This window comes from Chaetura pelagica, unplaced genomic scaffold, assembly GCF_000747805.2.
Source record: "Chaetura pelagica isolate M959 unplaced genomic scaffold, ChaPel_1.0 scaffold289, whole genome shotgun sequence".
In the NCBI taxonomy this organism is placed as follows: Eukaryota; Metazoa; Chordata; class Aves; order Apodiformes; family Apodidae; genus Chaetura; species Chaetura pelagica.
In genome coordinates this window covers 299,825-317,053 of record NW_009954554.1, presented here as the reverse complement: position 1 = coordinate 317,053, position 17,229 = coordinate 299,825, and the positions used below count along the sequence as shown (strand labels likewise).

At 35.0% G+C, this 17,229-nt stretch overlaps 1 protein-coding gene across 1 annotated transcript in view; it reads right to left on the bottom strand.

Annotated features, from left to right (window-relative positions):
• Positions 1-14,949: 14,949 nt before the first annotated feature.
• The window catches only part of EYS (eyes shut homolog (Drosophila)), a 199,014-nt gene continuing 196,734 nt past the window's right edge, over positions 14,950-17,229 (bottom strand). Inside the window, exons 14-15 of the mRNA XM_010005111.1 lie at positions 16,718-16,840; positions 14,950-15,089 (exon numbers count right to left, since the gene is read on the bottom strand). Of these exons, the coding sequence (XP_010003413.1) occupies positions 14,950-15,089; positions 16,718-16,840 (263 nt within the window). The remainder of the gene's footprint in view (positions 15,090-16,717; positions 16,841-17,229) is intronic.

Here is a 17,229-nt window from a genome sequence, read left to right as displayed (position 1 = left end):
AACAGGCTTCGCAGGGAGGTGGATGAGTCACCACCCTTGGAAGTATTTAAAAGATGTGTAGATGTCATGCTTAAGGACATGGTTTAGTGATGGACTTGGCAGTGTTAGGTTAATGGTTTTACTTGATGGTCTTTAAGGTTTTTTCCAATCAGAACAGTTCTATGATTCTGCAATTCTATGATATTATTTTAACACAATTCTGAAAATAATTCATTATTAAATGACTAATAATGCTAATCAATATAAGTAGCAAGAAAACAAGAAAGGAAAGTTGGCTGATTTAGAGTACATTTTTTTAAAAAAAATGCATATCCACACAAACATTCAGCTTGGATAATAATAGGCAATGGTGGTAATATGTCAGTACAATGAATGCACTGCTGTTGTAGCTTTCATATCACCATTTTTCTACAAAGCTGTAAATGTATTATTAAAGCCGTTAAGATAAATCAAGCAGCAAACAGATTATAGGTGAAAAAATTCTTTATTAAAATAGATTAATCAGAACACAAAATTAATGTCTTCTGCATTTTCTCTTTCTTCTAAGATATTTGTTAGAAAATTTTTGTGCAGATATGTTTAAATGCTCATCTGTAGCTGCTTAATTTGAATACAATTGTATTTACTAAATACAGGAAAGTTCTCACTTGATGTAGTAAGTTTCTGAAATACTAAGCCTGTGATTGTTGGCAGAAAGGAATGCTGTGCTAGGGAAACAGCTTTTAAACTGTTTTCTCCCATTGACATATCAGAATTTTTTAATTGGTTATCACAGGATAAAAAGATAATATTCTCTAAACATAGCTGGCAAAAAAAGAGAAAGAAATTATGCCCAACAGATCAAATGCAAAAGAATCAAACACAGAAGTTCATTAATGAATTGATAAGTTTGCACATCTTTCCAACCATGCTTATTTCCATTAAAGAAGCTTAACGTTTTTGCTAGTTTAGTTCTTGGCTATATATTATTGATTACAAGAATAGATTGTCTTTACTAAATTATTAAAGGCCTCTCTATTATAATAAACCTAAAGAAACCTCAAAAGAATATGCACAAGTGATTAAATTACACAGTCAGTTGAAGGACAACTTTCTTTTCAGTGCCATGATATGTTGGATTAAATAGCATACTTCTCTCTCTATATATAAAAGCAAGCATATACTCATAGCATATACTATGCTTATCTACTAGCATACAAATTTATCAAATAATGAATACTTCATTTGTAAAATTTGTTTGTTTAGAAAAGAGAATCAGATTGCATACTCAGAAATTTAATTCTGCTAATGTTAATCAATTCTCTTTTGTACTTTTTTTTGCATATAATACCTCCACAGTAGAATCTCTAAATACCATAATGAACACTGAAAATAGTTTTGTTTTTTTCTGAAGAACACTGTTCTGTTAAGGTTATTATTTAAAGTCAAAAGCATAATTTATAAAAATTACATAAAATATATTAAATGATAGAAGTTTTGATTTCTTTATGCAAAATCACTGACATTTGCTTGTTTTATTTGCTCAGCAAAAATCTGTACATGAAACATTTTTATGTGTACTACCAAATTATCTTACAATCAGAAATGGCTTCTCTTCAGTATTATTATTTTTGGAAAATAATTTAATTAAAAACCTATTTGTTACTGCCCTTTTAAGGGATTGAATCTGACAACAGCTTTCAAAGTCAGCATTTTGCTCTAAAAGTACAGACTGAATCAATGACAAAATATATCTGATGGCAAACAGCTGTCACGATTATGACAACATAGTGAAAATAAACTATCTATGGCTAGTACCAAAACAAGTGTGTAATTTGGATGGCAATTTCTTAAATAATACCAACTACTGGTGTTAAATACTGGTATTGGTGTTAAATATGCAGTAATGAGAGCAGAAAGCTCTCAACACAGACCAAGTGATGTCATTGCTAAGTGATCCATGCAGGAATTTGGACAAGGGAGGAAGAACAAAGCAGGTATAGCACCTTCCCTGGGACACCAGACTGGGGTGAGAGGAAATAGTTCCACTATGAAGTTATGAAGTGATTGTCACAGTACCAGTTCTACTAGATGCTCTGATGGAAACTGTGATGCTGGTCTAATCCTTATATCTGATCTTTAGCCATTGGTTAACTAAAATATCCTGTTTTATTAGGATCCAGCTCCAGGAACCTTATCACACTGGTATAATTGGATTTTGGTAGACTTGCTACTTGAGTCTATTCACCATTGTTACACACTTGATGAAACAGAGTGTTTATAATACAAATGATGTTAATAACATTTTGCTTCAATGAAATAAGAAAATTATACCAGCTTAACAGATATAAGGGAATAACAGGGACAAAATCTACAACAGACTAATTGTGTACGTCTTTCATGAATACATGACAATTTTCAAAAGTTCTTGTTAGCTCAAAAATTATTTCATTTAAATTAACATTGTTTAGTTTATATGCTCAGGTTCAGAACACAAACTCCATTTTTTCAAAATTACACTAAAATCACAGAATCGCAGAATCCTAGGGGTTGGAAGGGACCTCAAAAGATCATCTAGTCCAACCCCCCTGCCAGAGCAGGGTCACCTAGAGCACATCACACAGGAACGTGTCCAGGTGGGTTTTGAATGTCTCCAGCGAAGGAGACTCCACAACCTCTCTGGGCAGCCTGTTCCAGTGCTCTGTCACTCTCACAGTAAAGAAGTTCTTCCTGATATTCACATGGAAGCTCCTATGCTCCAGTTTGTATCCATTGCCCCTTGTCCTATCACTGGTCATCACTGAAAAAAGCTTGGCTCCATCAAAATAATTTCATGTATGAATTAAGAGCCAATGACTGATGTGAATCTTCGACAGTAAATACATATTCTTATATGTTTTCTGTTTGTAGGTTTTTTTCTTTATCATTATAATATCACTGCAACAGCATTAAGTTTCGGTCTTTCCATAACTCACCTTTTAACAACAGAGCTAAAAGACACTTCTGATGTTAAAGAGAACAAGCACGGTTTCCAACATAAATTAAGTAAATTGAATACCATTTAGTAAAAGTAAAAATGTGTTCGGTTATGGGAGATCATTCAGTGTACAAAGGCATTATAAGGCTCTATAAAAAATAAACAAAAAAAACCCAAACCAAGAGAAAATCCTTGCCCCAATCCTTGCTCTATGCAACTTTCTGGTTTTCCCCGGACTCTTCTTTTGCAATTACTGGATACAATAATTTTAATTTTTAAAAGTATTTGATCACTTCAGAGAAATTAGTGTTTTGGTTTTCATCAACTTAATGCAACAAAATTGCTCCTACCCCCAAAGACTTAAACCATAGGAAATCCTAGGAACACTAATGAGCAGGTTACATGCCCAAAAATTGAGGTCCCTGCAACTCTAAAGGTTAAATGTCTTAATGCTAAATATGAAATTGTCTATTAAAAGTTCAAAATTGTCATTTTCTATAACTTTGAAAAGTTCAGATGTACTTCCAAGCTTGCCATTATTTTATAAACTGGCTGCTTAGTTTGATCTACTTTGTGGCATAAGAAAACGAAGTGCTTGCACAACTAAGATGAATAAAGGGTAGTAAATGTTAATAAAAAAACAGAAGTACCCTGGAAATGAATAGGAAAAGAAAATACCAGCAGAAGCATGCATATATGGATTAAGCAAAGTATTAAGCAAAGTATTACTCTAATAGTTTAAAAATATAACAAGTCTTTTCTCTAATTTCAAATGTATAGCAAATCCATTCCTTTCCTTGAAATGCAAATTCTACTTTCCATGAAAGGAATTGCTTTGTGATTCTATATAGCATCAGTGAAAAGGCATTTTCTGTGAAATCCGTACCAATTGAAAAGTGTAGGTTTGTGTTGTGTTTTTTTTTTAAAGAACAATGTTTGAAAAGTAATACTTAGCCCTTTTCAAGTAAAAAGAAAACATTTCCTTAATTGTAACTGATAATGCAAACCATGCAAGAATACTGGAACAAAACATGAGATAGACCCACATCACAGACTTTAAAATGAAAATCACACAGTTGCATACATTACTTTCCATACCTGTATAAATTTCTGTAAAAATAGACAAAACCAGAAGTTCAATGTATTATCTAGGTGCATTTTTTTTTTCTTTTATGCAAGTTTATAACTGCTAAACAATAAAGATACATTTGTATCCACATCTGTGTATTTCACGTTTTAATATAAAAGCATGTTTCAGTCTTTCTCAGAAAATAAAATAATACTACGAAGGAAAACATTTACCACAATTTTATTTCCTACTAAATATAGATGGGAATGTTTTTATTTTCATTCTTATCATTGTTTAATACATCAGAATTCAACTGAAATTACTAATATATGTTAAAAAGTTACAGACAGCTGGTATCAAATTCAGCTTTTCCTTATGGCCTAAGATCTGTGGATGTAATTTTCAGATGCAGTAATGGCCACTTTTAGTTCATGTGGCTAAACCCTTCTGTGTTTTGAGATCCTGTTTTCATTTTCTTAAAATCTGACACATTGGCCAGACATTGTTTATAGCAGCTCATACCATGATTATTATTTTATTAGTTTTATTTGTGTGTTTGCAGATGACCCTACACTGTAAAGCAGCCTGGCATGTAGAAAAATAAAGCTGCAAATATTTGTATCATCAGCCAAATCACGACCCCTCCCTCCCCCCTGAAATTTGGTAAATTTTTCTTTGAACAATGCCCTCATAAATTGTAGGGCAGCCAGGGAAAATGTAACTATGTTTTAAGTCTTTGAAAAATTGTGGTTTGCACATACTTTTGGGAAAATTAAGGGCCAGATACATAGAAATTCTCATTTGCAATGGATATACCTTTCATCGTCTATGTAACTTAAATCACCTCCCTGTAATCAAGGTTCTTGTCACTATTCTCACACAATAATGAAATTCAAACCCCTTATCTGCTGTAGATGACTGGATTTACACACAAAATAGTCCGAGTGTACTCATGGCTGTAAAGGTTTAGAAAATTATTATTGTGGATCAAATTGTGTCCCAAGGTGCAAGCTGAAACCAGAGCTGAAACTGCAACACGTACCTCACTGACTTTGTATCAACAGAGTTAAACAACCAGGGCTTTTAGAGATGCTTTTTGGTGCTCATTGCTGTTCTGGAAGGCCATGGGTCTACTACAGATCTTGTTTAAATTGACACTAGAAATGGCTACACAAAAACTTGCTCTTTAAATTATACCTACCCTGGTGTAGGCTGGGAGGAATACAGAGAACCTGTTTGAGCAGCCATCACGTAAGGAACACTAAAGTCCTGATAGAATTAAATCTGGCCAGGGACATCAAAGGAAGTAAGAAAAGCTTCTATAGGTATGTCACTGACAAAAGAAAGATTAGGGAAAATGTGGACCCTCTTTGGAAGAAAATGAGAGACCTCGTTACCTGGGATATGGAGATGGCTGAGGTAGTCAATGACTTTTTTGCCTTAGTCTTTACTGGCAAGTGCTCAAGCCACCCTGGCCAAGTCACAGGAGGCAAAGACAGGGACTGGGCGAATGAAGCACCACTCACAGTAGGGGTGGATCAGGTTCAAGACCATCTAAGAAACCTGAAACTGCACAAGTCCATGGGACCTGATGAGATAAATCTGCATGTTCCGAGGAAACTGGCAGATAAAGTTGCTAAGCCACTATCCATCATATTTAAAAAAAATAATTGTGGCAGCCAGTGAAGTTTCCACTGACTGGAAAAGGGGAAACCCAGCTGCCATTTTCAAAAAAGCAAGAAAAGAAGACCCAGAGAACTATAGTCCAGTCAGTCTCACCTTTATGCTTAGCAAGATCATGGAGCAGATCCTCCTGAAAACTATGGTAAAGCACGTGGAAAATAAGAAGGTGATTGGTGACAGCCAGTGTAGTTTCACAAAGGGTACTGTGCCTGACAAATTTGATGGACTTCTAGAATGGGGTTATAATGTTGGTGGTTAAGGGAAGAGTAACTAGACTGAGTGGCATTGCCCAGGGGTTAGTATTGGGAATGGTGCTGTTTAACATATTTGTTGGTGATATGGACAAGTGGAACTGATTGCACTCTCACCAAGTTTGCTTATGGCCCCGAGCTGTGTGGTGTGGTTGACACGCTGGAGGGAAGAGGTGCTGTCAAGGAGGGCCATGACAGGCTTGAAAGGTGGCCTTGCACCAACCGCATGAAGTTCAACAAGGCTGAGTGCAAGGTCGTCCACATGAGTTTGGTCAATCCCAAGCACAAATACAGGTTGGGTGAAGAACGGATTGAGTGCAGCCCTGAGGAGAAGCATTTTTTAATGTTGGTTGATGAATGTCTCAACATGAGCTGGAAATGTGCACTTGCAGCCCAGAAAACCAACCATCAAAGCATGGTGAGCAGATCAAGGGAGGTGATTCTGCTCCACTACTCAGCTCTCATGAGACCCCACCTGCAGTATTTTTTAATTTATTTTTTTTGTTGTTGGACTTGATGATCTCAGGTCCTTCTAACCAGGACTGTTCTGTGATTCTGTGAGAAGGTCATGGAGCTATTGGAGAGAGTCCAGAGGAGAGCCACGAAGATGATCAGTGGACTGGAGCACCTCCTATGAAGACAGTCTGTGAGAGTTCGGGCTGGTCAGCCCAGAGAAGAGAAGGCTCCAGGGAGACCTTATAGTGGCCTTCCAGTACCTGAAGTGGGCCTACAGGAAAACTAGGAAGGGACTTTTTACAAGGGTTTATAGTGATAGGATGAGGGGAGATGGTTTCAAACTGAAAGAGAATGTATTTAGACTAGATGCTAGGAAGAAATTCTTTAGTGTGAGAGTGGTGAGTCATGGGAGCAGGTTATTCAGAGAAGCTGGCCTTCCAGACCTCCCTGGAAGTGTTCAAGGCCAGGCTGGATGGGGCTTTGAGCAACCTGGTCTAGTGGGGGGTGTCTATGCCAATGCAGGGGGGTTGGAACTGGATGATCTTTAAGGTCCCTTCAAAACCAACCCACTCTATTATTCTGTGATTCTATGATTCTGTGAATTGGTTCATTTTGAAGGCAGAAGCACCTCAGTTTTTTTGTATCTAGATGGCAACCTCTAAAAACAATATAAAAATCAGTAGAAATAACAGAAAATAACAGAAAAAAAAACCCCAAAGAAGGTCTTGGTTAGAGGCAATGCATATTTTCTAGGCAATATACCTTAAATATGGCCACTCTGCTCCTCTATCCACAAAAAGCTCCTATGTGATGCAAGGTGCCCTTTATAGCTCTATGCAGCAGTTCCATTTTTACTCTGAATAAGATTTTGACTATTCAGTATCAAGAGACTGGCAAAACCAGATATAAACTGATTTTGAACAGGATATAGTATTTCATGGGCTAACACAGAGATATGCTAGAAAGGCATAGGTTCTTGCAAAACTCCCTTTTTGCATGGGTCTTGGCACAGGAGATGCTGAGTTTTGGCCTGTAAGCACTGAAAAAGTAATTGCTCCATTATCTCTAGTCTAGTTTTTTGCCTTCATGAGCACTTACATTTCTTACTTATTATCTGTTTTGTAATTAGCTGTTCCCATAATAGACTGTCCTATGCTGAAAACTCCATTAGTACTCTTGCTTTTCAACAGACTTAAGCATTTTTTTTTATGCTGAGTTGCCTTTCTCACTACTTTACTTTCTTTTGCAACATGTTTAATGGCCAATTACCATTTTTGCTTTAATCTTAATTGGAGCACATTTGGAGACATGTGTCATTAAGACTGCAACAAATAAGCAGACATTTCCTCCAAAGTGAATTTCAATTTTCCTCTACAATTACACATATTTCATTAAAAAGGTCATACCTATTAGCAACATCTAGACCAAATGCATACAGTGTATTTTTTTAATGAGCCACATAATAATTTGGATCTAAGGATAAACGTGTTTGCTCTATTTGTTAAAAACAAGTTACTAAACAGCTTTTCCTTATTTTTATTATTATTTTTTTTTATTACAACAACAACAAAAAAGAAAATATTCATGTCAACTCTTGCAGGGCTATCACATATCAAAGATACAATATCTAGTGCCATTTTATTGTTTTCTTCCTTTGTGATCTTTCTTTGGGTTCTTTGGGAATAGCATGATACTGGCTAAGTCCATGAGTCACAGAAATGTTGTTAAAGTAATTTGGTTCACCTTTACCTTAAATACCAGTGTAGAAAATGGGGCAAATTTGCAGTTCTGGTGTGGGAGTACAAGATCTGTTCTTAGCTTTCAATCCCAAGTAAGAATAAAGCAGCCTACGTTATTTTCTGTAAAACTCAGCTGGTCTAGAAATTGTAGTGGAATCATTCTCATTTTGCATGCTAGAAATGCTGAAAAGCAGCATTCCTGATACACAGACAATCCCACTTTGCTACACACTCAGCAAGGACTGATGTCTAATAGTTAAAACTAACTTTATTGATGACACCATGAGATACATAAAAATGTTGACACTTCAAAGTTGTGAACAGTAAACTTGCATTTATAGATTCAGATCCAGATGTTAGAAGCATATTAGAATATACCTCAAGGTTCTTACAAAACACCAAAAACACCAATACATCTAAATTTGGATGAAACAGCTAATGCTTGGGGTGAAGCACCTAGAGTTACCTTGAAAATAGGTACGTAATACTAGAAAAACTCATAAGTGTAAGAAAGACTTGTCCACTATGTATTGGGCAGGTGTTGCTAAGAGGCAGTAAACCAGTGTTAGTGGAGCATTTGAGCACCTCTTCTACTAAGAAATCTTGGAAAAACTGAACAGCAGGCATTCCGTAATACTAGAAAAACTCATAAGTGTAAGAAAGACTTGTCCACTATGTATTGGGCAGGTGTTGCTAAGAGGCAGTAAACCAGTGTTAGTGGAGCATTTGAGCACCTCTTCTACTAAGAAATCTTGGAAAAACTGAACAGCAGTCCTGCCCTTCCCTTCACACAACTGAGCAAGACTCAGGTAAAGTCTGTAAACTGTTGTGCTCCTCCAGATACAAGCTATAGGAAGACTTACGACTATGGAAAGCAAATAAAGCTGCAGCAATCCAAAAAGGCAGTTCTGATTTTGCTAGCATAGATGGAAGGATATAATTGGTTCCAGCCTTATAACAAATACATAGCTTAAGACAAAAAAATATGCTTGGCTAAATTATGATGGAAGCCAGCAAGAGACAGAAAAATACGGCAGGTTTGAGGTTTAGAAAAGTATTTTTTTACTCTATAGCAGAAAAGAGAAGTCTTTCAGTCTTTCATTGAAAATTAAGACATATTGATTTCAAAACATGATCATTATGAACTTCTGCTTCCTATTAATCTTTGCAAAGAAACACTTTCATGTCTGCATTTAACATGTTTCCACATGGAAGGAACAGCATGGATATGAATATAAATATAAATATGTATTATATGTATACATAAAATAAACCAATAGGGACTATAAAATATACTAATTGCACTGTTCTTGAATTTTGTGTGAATTTTTAACGGAAAAAGACATTGTTTCCTGATAGAGACTTGGGAGCTTTCATTCTACCTTCTATTAAGACCCTAAATAAGATATAGTCTCACAGTTTGTTTCTCACACACTGTGCTCTCTTCTGAAGCACTTAATAACAATTCTGTAATAACTGTGATTCTATTATAGAAAGACTATGATTGTAGAATCAATATCATAATTGAAAAGTTATAATAATAGCTCCCCAGCTAGGATACTTTAATAGAATCAAACTCAGAAGAGGGCTGAGAGGCCTGCTTAACACTGTAATAGATTACTGCCAGAAACTTGGTTATAATGTATTGGGCAGAACTGTAGCTGAATGTACTTCTGAGCTGTTTGTTTCCTTTTGCTAATATTAAAATATTTAATTTGTCCTGCAGCCAAATCAAGTGTATCTTCTTTCCTTCCCACAGTTCCAATAGTCATTTTGCCAGTGGGAACTGCAACAGAAAACCAGCTGATCCTCTTTCTCTGTTTCTGAACAACTTGACTTCAGAATGTCCTCTGATAAAAGATGTTCAATACGTGACTCTGTGTTGCATCTTAAGTACGAGAGAAAATAGACGGAAGAGGGACACATTTAAAAAATAGGATCATATTTGGAAGGAGTAACACATTAGCACCAAGCAGAAGCAAATATATCATTTCAGCATTTAAGTGTGAGGTGTAACAATAATTTGTACTATACAAGTCAGTGATAGAACACTAGCGAAACAAACAGAGAACTGGACTTTTTAAAGTGGGCTGTTCCATTGGGGTAATTGGAACATATTCACAAGCACCCGCAGTAATTTTGGCATAGATCACTATATTATAAATGGCTAAAGCATATTACACAAATGTAGATGCCATAATTTTTTTTCTTGGTTTGACTTTAGTTACAACAGGTGCTCACTGGGGCTCAGTAAATTCTAGAATTTCTGTGTGGGTTTACACATGATTCTCTTTAGTAATAACATGATCTGGTATAGATCTTTTTTTAAAAATTCTTTAATCAAATCTTGAGTTTCCTCCAAAATGAAATATATGGACTTTGAAGTTTATTTTATACTTCATTTGGACTACAGGTGGAGCTCTATGATTTTGGAAAACAGAAATTGATTTTTCTCCTCCATGGGACAAAGAATTTGGCTGAAATACCATGAAAATACTTCAATTACCATATATAGTAATTAAAACATTAGGCATTGTCATGGATGTTATTTTGTACCTAGTATTCTTACAAGTTTCTTCCATTTTCCTTTTGAATTATGCAAAAATGGGCTGCTAGTACCCTCAAGCTGTATAGCTCAATATTTGGGAAAAATCAAAGGCAGCAATTTCAGTGGCAGTAATTCCAATGAAAAACTAAATTATAGAATCATAGAATCATAGAATGGTTTGGTTTTGAAGGGACCTTAAAGATTATCTGGTTCCAAACCCCCTGCATGGGGAGGGACACCTTCTATTAGACCAGGTTGCTCAAAGCCCCATCCAACTTCCAGTGATGGGGCCTCCACAGGTTCTCCGGATAACCTGTTCCAGCATCTCACCACCCTCACAGTGAAAAATTTCATCCTAATGTCCAACTTAAATCCCCCCCTTCCACATTACCCCTTGTCCAATTGCTACAAGCCCTTGCAAAAAGCCCCTCCCCAGCTTTCCTGTAGGCCCCTTTCAGGTTCTGGAAGGCCACTATGTGGTGTCCCTGGACTGAACAACAACTGACATATGGTAGCTATGGGGAAAACCTTTGTCAGAGGAACACTGATGGAGAGGAATGCTTTAGTTTTATCACTGTTAGGATTGTAGCAACAGTGTCAGAAGATGTATTTCTCCAGTGCTGTCCATGCATTTGCTTTACCACAGAAATTAGATTTTCTTATAAGTTTTGTGCCCCTAGGAAAACTAAAAATAACATTTACAAATTAGGCTTGTACAGTTAATTTGCACAGCCTGGACTGTCAGATATTTGAAGAAACATTCAGATAAATACTACTGCCCAAGCATAATTGTTGTTAAAATCTTTGGAAATCTTCCAGTATTCTGTGGAAGCCAGTGGAAAGACTTTAAATATTTTGTAAAAGTAGAAAAATCCATGCTTTAAAATAATAATCAAAAAAACCCACACAAGAAAAAGTAAAGAAACTTTGAGTATACAATAACGCCTTAATGAAATTTCTGATTACTTTTCATATTAATGTAGAACTGTTGTAAAAGTTTATTAAAATATAGAAGTACCTGTTCAGGACATCAAAAGGTTTACAGAACTTGAAAATGAGAAGTAAATGCTCTGGAAAGTGAAATGGAAAGGAAAAAAAAAAAAAAAAAAAAAGTGAAGATGTTTCTATTTTCTTTTTTAAAAGACAAGGTAATAAAGGGGAAGAAAAACAAAACAAAACTGAAAATGGATAAATCAGAACTTTCTGGTCATAATCTCCTATAGTCTCCTTGCCAAAATAAACAAAGGAGACTAGTCATGGAAATAAGGAAGGAAGAAAGAAAGATAAATGTATGCAAAGCATTTTCAATAAATGGAATCCATTTCTGGCTTAATCTGACAGGCTACTATTTTTATGAATGTACCTGAACATCCTAATCATGCTCTGAATTCCTTAATCATGTATTCTGTATAGTAGGGGTCTGCTGTACACACCTGATCCACTGTTATATTAAATGTTCCTAATAGTGATGCATTCTCTTCAAGGGAGATTTTGTGAGGGGAGAATCAATCCATTACAATCTCTTATGGAAATACAACTTCAGATTGCATTCCAAGTAAATTGCAGCATTCACAATATAACATTTATACTTTTCTTCTGACATTAACAGAAGCAATAAAATGAGTGAAAATATTTGTTAAAACCCCAAACATATTCCTATAGAACTTCTACCATTAATATAATGTATTTAGTTTTTAGTAAAGCAATCCTGCTATCTGTAAGTAGTGCACACAAAGGTATTATTTACAGTAACCTGAATACTTCCACACAATTAGAACACGTAGTTTAACTACTCATTATGTTGGCTTACTGTGAATCAGTTAAAGATTACATTTACAATAGTTTAAATAACAGAGAGTTTAAGACTGATATAGTTTTCATATGAAACTAATTCTGCTTTTATTTATGCTATCATAAATCTAGGTAACATCAGTATAAGAATTGAATCTTGCAAGGTGCCAAGTAAACCTGTAAAGAAGTAAACAGTCTCAAAAGATCTTTTATTTCAACAAGAGTCCCATAGATTCTAGACATCCTGTACCAATAATGTTATGTTTCCAGAGGACCTCAGTTACTATTTATGAATCTTGCCAGCAGGGGTTAACTTTTCTATTGTATTAGACACTACTAACTTCTTGAAGGATGACTACAGAAATGTTGACTTTCTGAAATTTTAATAAAGTAGTTAAATTAATACCAATTTGAAAATCTTACTTCTTGTGAAACAAGTACTCAAGAGATCAGTATTTCTAACTATGTACTGAAAATGACTTCATATCTTTCTGAGCAAAGGCAATTCTGATACTGTAGTACTCATTTACTTGTTATTTTATTAGATTTTATTCAGCAGAACATAAATTAAACTAGTAAAAATGACAAACTAAATGTTGACCATTAACTAAAATAATAAAAATAAACATTAGAGCTCACTCTTGTCTCATAAATGATGTATTTAATGCTATTCCCTAAAGGCAAAAAAGCCCTGCTGTCTCAACATACCAAGAAAATTGCCTTTTAATGATTATTCTGAAATCCTAAGAATGTATCATTATATTGAACTGCTGGAGGAAAAATGTGTTTATATTTAATTTATAAATGAACAAGCACCTCTAGTTGAGATTATCACTTGCACAAGATTTGCTCAAGAACACTGCACAATTTGTTATTTTGAACTATTCTAGCATTGAGTATTCAAAATTAATCCCCCCCAAATTTTTATGAAAATGGTCACAATAAAGCTTAAATTTCAAGTTTATTTCCTTTAAAAGCACCAGCAGAAAGAATCACACACAATTTATGGATTCAAACATAAATATCAATTGCTTTTCTGATAATGAAAAACTAATTTAGAGAATACCATGATCAATCACATTAGAGAGAAACATGTATAGAAAAGAAATTAACCTTTGTGATGGCAGCTTAATAGGCATATGCCTCTCATTTTGCAAATAATCTTATTTTTTTTAACAAACTGATTTTAAACTATCAATTTGATTAATAAATAAACGCTACTAGTAGATGTACAAAGTTTACATTACTTGCAGCCTAAGGCATAATTGGCTGGTCACTTTAAAAGCCTTGCTTGGCAAAATGAAAGACTAATAATGCTGTAGGAAGACTGAAATGAGTTCAGACAATTGACAAATGTTTTCTAAAGCTAATTATGTTTGCTTTCCCCTCTCCCTTGGTGTTCATTACCTTTAAATGGAGCTACACATTGGCAGAAGTAATTACCAGGTTGGTCAATGCAGGTGGCTCCATTCTTGCAAGGAAATGAAGCACACTCATCTATATCTGTTTCACATCTTGCACCTTTGAAAAGATGAAAAATTGAACACTTAGTAAGAGAATCAGGTGCCAATTTCTATTTCATTTGCACCACAAGAATCTCAAGCAACTTCTAAGATGACACTAACATAAATCAACCAAGTGAAGAGCCACACATACTAATGTCAGCATCCATTTAATTCTTATCACCACAAATACATAACAGCTTATTTCTGAGTTGCTAAGTGGTACCTAATCTTCCCTGTATGTGGAAGCTTTCCAGGCCTTTAAAATACAGACTAATTTATCTTGTGCTATTCAGTTTACAGATGAAGTCAGTGTTCCAGTTTGTTTGAATACAAATGAAACATTAGAACAGGGCAGATAAAGAGAAATGAGAAGGAAACACAAGCAAATTAGCTGGTGATGTCTTAATGGATGCTTTTTGGACTACCTCCCTGTGGAAAACAAGTTTTACTTTGAATACAACTCACCAGTAAAGCCAGGTAGACAGATGCATTCATAGCCACCAATAAAGTCCTCACATGATGCATTATGAAGACACGGAGAAGTGTGACATTCATTTATATTTGCTTCACAAGTTATGCCTATAAATATAAAATCAGGCAAAGAGGAGACTACTTACTGCATACATATGCCAAGAACTAATTCTTTCCCCCCCCCAAATTTTTGTTCTGTTTCTATTATATTACATTTGCCAACAGTTTAAAAAGCTTACTGAAAATAGTATATGCTATTTGCAAAATTTCACTATACACCACTGATCCATTTTTAACAGCTAAGCCACCAGTTATCAAAAAGCACCAGTCATGAAAACAAAGTATGTGACTCCAGTTAAGATCATTTATGCTGAAGTTACAAGATCTTTGTATACCTTCAGATGACACTAAAATAATCATCCATACATATCATCTGACATGTTGAAAAATCAGTTTAAGACTCAAAGTAGATTTATGAAATTACTGTTCTATGGATTTTTTAATACCTTGAAATCCGTCCTGACAGACACAACTGAAGGCATTCAGATGATCAACACAAGTAGCTCCATTGTGACAAGGGTCACTAAGACACTCATCCACCTCAATCTCACAGTTATTACCTGGGAACAAGTGAAGGATTAACTTCATTAGGAATGTATCATTGGTGACTCATCAGTGCAAGCAGCAACAACAAAATGAAATAACTGAGGCTGAGCCCAGGGAAGTTTTAGCAAAGAGCCAGAAATTGTCTTTGGGAAATTAATTTATTGTTGATTAAAGACAAAAGCAAAAGGCATATATAATATATAGATTCATTTCTGGATTTTAAAAAAAATAAAATAAATAAAAATGCACATTTTTCCTTTTTTAAGGCTGTAAAGTCTTTAGTTTTTCTGAAATATCACATAAATCTAAATGTTGTTTCTAAGATCACATATTAAAACATCACAGTTTTTTTCTATATTATGCTTTTCCATTCATGTATTAATTTCTGGATTTGTTATAGAGGTCTCTGTGGGAAATATTAGCAAAAGTTTCTATTATGGCCAAATATTTAACAAACTTTTTTTGGAAAATAATAATTAAAAAGTTAGATATTGCTATATATTTTAAAAATCATAGATGCTGATTTCTAGTTGAGAATGATGTACCTATAATTGTTCTAGCCTCCAAGGTAGAATAAAGCACAGAAAATATTTATTTTCATTTTGTATATTAATTATCCCAACAGATTATAATGGCCTCAATGTTAAAATTGCTTACACCTAAAAGGTAGGCAAAGAGTTTCTGATTGTTTCAGAAGGGTTTTGTGGGCTTTATTTGGCCACAGAAAATGTATAAATTAAAACCACTATTTTGTAGATATAAGAACTTAAACAAAAATTTCAATAAAATAAGATCTCACCAAGAATTATCACATTACAGACACAAATATTATAGCCATTAAGCTATAGATTATTTCATCTAAATGGTTGCCTACATTAGGACATGGAGCAACAGTTTAAGAGGTATGGAGTCTACTCCAGATCTGAATTGCTCTTGCTGCCTGTGTCCTCCCTGACTATCAAGAGTCACCCTATTCCTGCTCTGGGAGCACCATCAAAATCCCTGCAATGAGGATGAATGGATCTTGGCAGCAGAGCTGACCTGCCACTCAGGGAATTCAGACTGTGCTTGATTAGTTCATCATACATATGATTGAAAAATCTGCATCTGTGTCTAGAAACTTTTTGTTGGTTATTTTAAAAAAATGTAATCTGGAATTACTATGACAGTATGTTTACACAGCCAAGCCAATTTTAATCTAGTTGGAGTCTCAACTAGTGACAATGACCTGCAGGGTAGGTTTAAGTAGTTAAACCTGCCCAGGATCTTGGATGTATATTCAGAAGTTGAAGCCCTCATTACTGCAGCCTTATTATTACAAGAAGCATGAAGCAGATAACATAAGGCCAACTTACATATGGCTGGAAGTAGCAATCCCATCAGTGTAAGACAGACACTCTGTCTAAAATAGTATAAAGTAAGAGTTATTGGAGTGGAAATAATCGCATGTTGTCAGTATTTTTTACAGTGGAATACTTTTACACACCCATGTACTTTTGATTGCCAGGAAACAAAAGTTGCTTCCACCTCAGTCAGAGGCACACTGCTAAATTGTGTCTATTACTATATTTGTATAACCTTATCCATGGTTTAGGACTGAATTAAGCATGTAAAACAACAGTCCTCACTCCTTTGAACCTACCTATAAAACCAGGTGCACAGAAACAAAGATAGCCACCCAATGTGTCTTTACAGATGCTGGGGGCCGCACATGGCTGTGACAGGCAAGCAGCAACATCTGCTTCACAAAACCGACCAGTAAAACCTGATGAAAAACAGAGTAACAGAAGGCATAAAAAAATTCATTATCACACTTAATCTGAAAAAAATAGACAAGTGAGAGACCGACTTTGCTAAGAACTTTTGTGTTCTTATATTTAAAATTTTTGTTTAGAATAAAGTAACATATTCCAGTTTCTTTGAAAGTTTCAGGTTCATATACAAAGCAATTCTGAATGGAACAGAAGGACTATATGATAAAGCCATATTTGCAATAATAATAATAAAAAATTCAAGATACAATGGGTCTTTAAGATTTGATAGAATGTCAGTTTGTTCAAAAGATTTTATGTAGTGTCACAGTTTGGGCCGAACATGACAACAAAGAACCAGCCCCTGGCCACTCCCTCAATTCCAGCCCCCCCTCTCCCCCCC